Raw genomic sequence first — 5,658 nt, 5'->3', positions numbered from 1 at the left:
TCGAAGGATGGGGAGGGGAGCACCGCGGTCGCTGGGCTCCAACCACACCGCAAGGCACGACCACGTCCACGCCGCCGCAGAAGCCGCGCGCCGCACCGCCAGCTCGAGCCACCACCACGGAAGCCGCAGTTGCAGAGGCTCCAGATCCGCCACCGCCTCCTACCGCCGACGGACGAGAGGAAGAGGAAGGGGAAGACCCCGCCGCCGCCGTCCGCCGCCCGGGCTTAGCCCGGCAACCTCCTCCGGCGACGGCGAGGGGAGGGGGGCGAGGGGCCGGCCCGGCGGCGCGGACGAGGGCTCCGCCCGAGTCGCCAGAGAGGCGACGCGGGGGACGAGATGCGTTTTATGGTGCCACTGTTATCCAGCTTTGTTTTTTCCTGTTATTAACATGCAAGCATTTAATTAGAGAGCAAGGACTTTTCTGTGACATTTAATTAAATCTCAGGGGTTTCTGCAAAAAAACACATGCATTTGACCCAGCATAGGCGACGCTCACACCCACTGACATGCAGGCCAACCGTCAGCTGTCACGCCACTCGGACAACACATGGCGGAAAACATCCAGGCCAACCGCCAGCTTTCACGCCACTCGGACAACACATGGCGGCAAACATGCAGGCCAACCGCCAGCTGTCATGCCACTCGGACAACACATGGCGGCAAACGGGCAAGGCACCATATATGCACCGTGTGACAAGTTATAGCACCATATTGACCGCGATAAGTTATAGCACCATATTTGCGTATTTTGTAAGTTTAGGCAATAAATTGACCGCAACAAATTATAGCACAACATTTACGTATTTTGCAAGTTTAGGCAATGTATTTTGCAAGTTTAGGCAATTAACTGACCGCAACAGACAAGTTAAGGCGGTATTTAACTCATACTTTAACATTCGTAGAAGTATTTTTGGGGTCCAGGAGCATATGACCCGTAGAGCCGAATTGAATATCAGATGTTTAGAGATGCCAAAATACAGCTTCAGAGTCAAAGGAGTCGCAGGAACACGCTGCCTTCTTTAGATGGTCCGTAAAAATTGATGCACAGTTTACAAGCAAAGGTTGAACGAACTATTTGTTTGGTTATAATCGTACAACGGGTTCACATGACCAGGCACTACAACAAAATGTTAAACAACAGGATGAATAAACAGTTACAGCTCGATTCTGATATACAAGGCTGTCTTCGTGACCATTCTCACCACCCATATTTTGCTTGAGTCTCCGCTTTCGTGAGGAAGCCCTTGGCACGCCTCTCGGAAAGCTCCATCTCCTTCTGCTTCAGGTCGTAGAAGAGAGAACCAATCTGATGCTTTCTCTTCTGCAGCTTGGAGGGCTTTCCCTTCCCCGAAGGGGCAGCCTACACACGAGATAGAACAAATCTTGGGTCAGGATAATACGCACATTCGAGCATCGAGTAATGTCGAAGAGAGCAGCGATGTTCATTCAGTAAAAGTAGCCTACTCTAAATTGATGTCAAAAGCAGAAGTTTGGATGATGAACAGCAGCAACAAGACAGGGACATGTGAAAATGGCTGAATGGCTGATGGTTTTGATACCAGGGAGAAATAGTAATTCACAGCTACAATTTTCAAACAATACATGGAAAACTATATATTCAAGACATGCTTCTAAGTTCTGATTGCGATATGATGAGATCTTCTAATGCACCCTGGGTTATACAGTCCTATACGCCCATATATCAATTATCATCAACCTATATTATCAAAAAGGTCTACATTTGGTAGGATCATCAGATATTAACAAGACCATATTTTGATACTAGCCATCCTTCTATTTTTCATCATTGATTTTTAGTTTGTGATTTCAAAGTTCTACTATCCTAGCATATCCCTTTCATAGACATGGACTGTGAAGACGTAACCCAAGATCACCATTACACCCTACCACATAAGGTCCTGGATTAGGGTGACCTAACACAAGAAAAACAGAACTCTAGCTTGTCTGTATTTCAAATGTATGTAGAGGTCTTCAATTAGAGGGAGTATCCAATACCCAGTTACCCACAACATCAAGAACAACCTCGTCACATCATCACCTTATTCTTTTATTCATGCCTACAAAGTAATATTTTAGTTTAATCAACTGAACGCTGTGTGAATCTTGTCTGATTACAAACAGAACCTGCTCTAATCTGGTCAATTCCATGTAGTGCGATTTTGCTCAGTAAAGCTGATCGTTTGATCTAACAAACTGTACTTTAATATAACCAAAACTAAAGCAAGTTTGTCTTGGCTCACAAGCCCCATCTGGTATAGGCAATCAGCAAACCCATTAAGAGGGTACATACTCAATAAAAAATAATAGTTACTCCCTCCGTTCACTATTATAAGATATTCTGACTTTTTTTATAAATCGGATGTATGACATGTTTTAGTGTGTTTGTTCACACATTTCATCCGTATGTAGTCCATATTGAAAGATCCAAAACATCTTATGAACGGAGGAGTACATTGTAACAACAACTACTCCCTCTGTAAAGAAATACAAGAGCGTTTAGATCACTACTTTAGTGATCTAAACACTCTTATATTTCTTTACGGAGGGAGTACTTCGTTTGGTCACAATTTTCTGACACATCAGAAAAGGGTACAGTCAAATAGTTAGATAGTTCAGATAAATTTATATGACTACATTACAAGTAAAATAAATCTTCTGCAAAATGTCATAATATATTGTGACAACTGAAGTTCAAAGAACTATTCAAACGGAGTAATAGCTTCGATAGTTCTTTAATGAATAGAATGGTAACTTTTTCATTAATTTTATTTTAAGCATACAGAAGCATGGTTTAAACCATAAGGCAGATTAGCTAGTATACTTATCGTTAAGTTTAAGGAAATATGAATTGGCAAATCATATGGTTCCTTTTGTAACAAAACATAATTATATAGTTAAATGCTCCAGTGATGATCTGATGACATTGACAACACCCTTGAAAGCATTGCTAGCATAATTACAGCTTGGAGAAGTTATCAGTGGTGACTCTTCACTTGTTAGGTACAGTACTTGCTTTGTTTGCCTTATTGGTGATGATTTGCAAATTTAAAACTAAAACTGTGACAAGCACAAACCTATTACCAAGAATAATTGCTGGGGACTGGTATCAGGGCCTAAATTGCATGGACAATGCTGCATGCATACTACAGTAGCCGTGTATCACTTGACAAAATAAAAATACAATTATCTAACATTGACTAGATAGTAGTAATGGTGGTGGCTATATAAGGTGAAAGAAAACCAAAGAAAGTACAGTGAACTGAGCACAATAACAATGTAGCAAGAGCTAAGCAAAAGTGATGCCAAGTTATCAAGGAATGATTTGTCTGTACCTGGTAACTAGGACCAAAGGCCATCCCCGTGAGCTTGGATTTGTCCTCCCTCGGACGGTTCTTGACCAGTTCTGCCTGATTCACCTCTATAATCTCCATAGGCATATCCCTCCTACCTCTCTTCACTCCAATCCTGCCCAATTCTGGTGGCAGTGCCGGCTCCCGCATTGGTGGCGCTGCCATTGCCACTGCCTCAGCACTGTAACCTCCAGTATATTCCCCTCCACATGGAGGCGCTGTCGAATGCTCGTATCCGCCACTGTGCTCCCCGTCATATCCATTACCGTACCCACCACCTTGCTCCACTCCATATGCTGCATACTGTGGTTCAGCCCCATAATTCAAATTGCTATTCGGATCCAAACCATAATATGCATAATAGTTTGGATCCCATGCATAACCTTCGTACCCATTAGCGTTTCCAACTCCAGCATCATAACCCTGGTGTTGGACGTCTCCAGCTCCAGCACCAAGATCCTGTTGTTCTTGCTCCTGCTCCGGAGCAGGCATGCCGTCCTCATCGCTGCTTTCCTCAGGATCGTCCTCGTCCGCAGGGCCAGTATCAGACCTTTCTGGCGCTCCTCTGTTGACAGCCGAGCTAGAGGGGCCAGCAGCACCAAGATTTGACCTCTCCGGCCCGGCGGTGTCTACGGCCGACCTCCTGGCCGCGCCGGATCCGAACCCAAGCGAGTGCCTGGGCGCCGGGAGGAACGAAGACACCGGCCCCGATCCAGCAGACAGGGGCGGGGGCGGGGGCGCCTCGCTGGCGCTGGGACGGCGCTTCTCGGCATCATCCTCCTCGTCCGAGCTGACTCCGGTGGTCTGGCGGATCGGCGGCGGGCGGAACTGGACGACGCGCTTAGGGTTTCCGGAGGAAGCGGAGGATTTGGGAGGCGGGATGGAGGAGAAGGTCGCGGCGGATTTCGGCGCCGGGAGCGATGAGAAGATAGGCGCCGACTTGGGTTGCGGGAGCGCGGAGAAGATGCCGCCGGCGGGCTTTCCGCTGGCCTCGCCACGGCGGGTCGCGGGAGCGGGTGAGGGGATGCTCTCGTCGGCGTCTTCGTCGGAAGAGGCGTAGGTGGCAAGAAGCGAGTCCATGTTTTCGGCACGGTCGGCGGGGGCAGGGGGCAGGCGGCGGCGGCGTCGGCTTTGGGGTTTGTTTCGAGTTGGAGTTGGAGTCGTCGACGGTGAGCGGAGGCGGTGGTCGCCTGGTCGGGAAGGTACGGAAGTGGGGCGTTTTCCTGGGCTTCGGCGGGGTACTTTGTATCTAACGGGCTGAGCTTCACATGTCGTAGGCTCTTAGAGTTTTTTTTTAGTAATTGTCTCCTCCTTTGCCTAAAAAAGTAATTATCTCCTCCTTTATTCATTTATTAGAATTGTTACATCCGTTACAATCATGAAAACCACCCCCTCCGGGGTAATCCGGTCCAGTACTTACTCGGATATAAGCTTTCAGGATCTCGCTCGAGTTGAGCGCATCCTTCACACTAAAATTAATCAGTTCGGCCTAAATCATGGCTTCCTTACTTGCGCCCACCTCATCCTCTGGAGTTCTGGCCAACGAAAATAAGGCAAACGAAGGAGCTGGAGGTGGTACATGTTGAGGCGCCATCATCGCTAATGTACTCGGACCAGCTTATACAATTTCAATTGGTGCTTGAACACTTGCACCCGATTGAACTTCTAGAATTTTTTGCACTAAGTCATGATATACTTTCTTTGACACCGGACTTCACCTTCGATTAGGCAGGTCGGCGTCCGTTTGTGTACGCTCCTCGTGCTCCCCAGCGTCTTCCATGGGAGTTACTTCTTCAGTCACTACGAATAATGTAAAACAACAATTCATCAGTATTTGCTTTATCGTTCACTCGATTACACAACATACAAAATACCTTTCGAAGTTTCAACATCAACATCACGTCGTCTTTTGCCTTTGCTCGGGGTCTGCTAGGTAGCTTGGCTGTTGTGACTTGTTGAAGTGGCAGCCCTACTTCAAAAAAGGCTCCAAGATGGTTAGAATGTCAAAATACTCAAAGCAAAATACCACTACTTATACTCACATGGAGACAACCGGCACCACTTTCTTCATCCCGGGCAAGTTGGCAGCTTTACTAGGCTCATGAGTAATGTTCTTGGCATTTTGACCACCTTTGGAGATGGAACTGCTGGCTCAATCGAAGCCGCTCGAGCTCATTTAACCCCTGAGTAGCGGGTGCTATTTTGCTCGGATCGTGTACCGTTTTAGTCCTACCTTCTCGGACAGTGTAGGTCGAGGGAGAAGACTCCGCCTCATACTCAGATTCAC

The 5,658-nt window shown here is 47.1% G+C and overlaps 1 protein-coding gene across 1 annotated transcript; it reads right to left on the bottom strand.

The window, feature by feature from the left end:
* Positions 1–981: 981 nt before the first annotated feature.
* On the bottom strand, positions 982–4,625 carry LOC123144118 (proline-rich protein PRCC). Its single transcript, XM_044563146.1, has 2 exons — positions 3,354–4,625; positions 982–1,360 (listed from the first exon to the last, which is right to left on the bottom strand). Exons 1-2 carry the CDS (start codon positions 4,449–4,451, stop codon positions 1,199–1,201), a joined length of 1,260 nt encoding a protein of 419 aa, XP_044419081.1. The 5' UTR covers positions 4,452–4,625; the 3' UTR covers positions 982–1,198.
* Between the last annotated feature and the right edge of the window lie 1,033 nt (positions 4,626–5,658).

Source organism: Triticum aestivum, chromosome 6D, assembly GCF_018294505.1.
Source record: "Triticum aestivum cultivar Chinese Spring chromosome 6D, IWGSC CS RefSeq v2.1, whole genome shotgun sequence".
Classification (NCBI taxonomy): Eukaryota; Viridiplantae; Streptophyta; class Magnoliopsida; order Poales; family Poaceae; genus Triticum; species Triticum aestivum.
The sequence above is the reverse complement of the archived record's forward strand: the minus strand, read 5'-3'. Positions and strand labels throughout refer to the sequence as shown.

What these genes read in the sequence shown, in the direction of transcription:
- LOC123144118 (XM_044563146.1), bottom strand. Translation starts at nt 4,451, where the DNA reads ATGGACTCGCTTCTTGCCACCTACGCCTCTTCCGACGAAGACGCCGAC. An exon ending in CCTTTGGTCCTAGTTACCAG is followed by an intron (nt 1,361 to 3,353) that starts GTACAGACAAAT and finishes TCTCGTGTGTAG; the next exon opens with GCTGCCCCTTCGGGGAAGGG.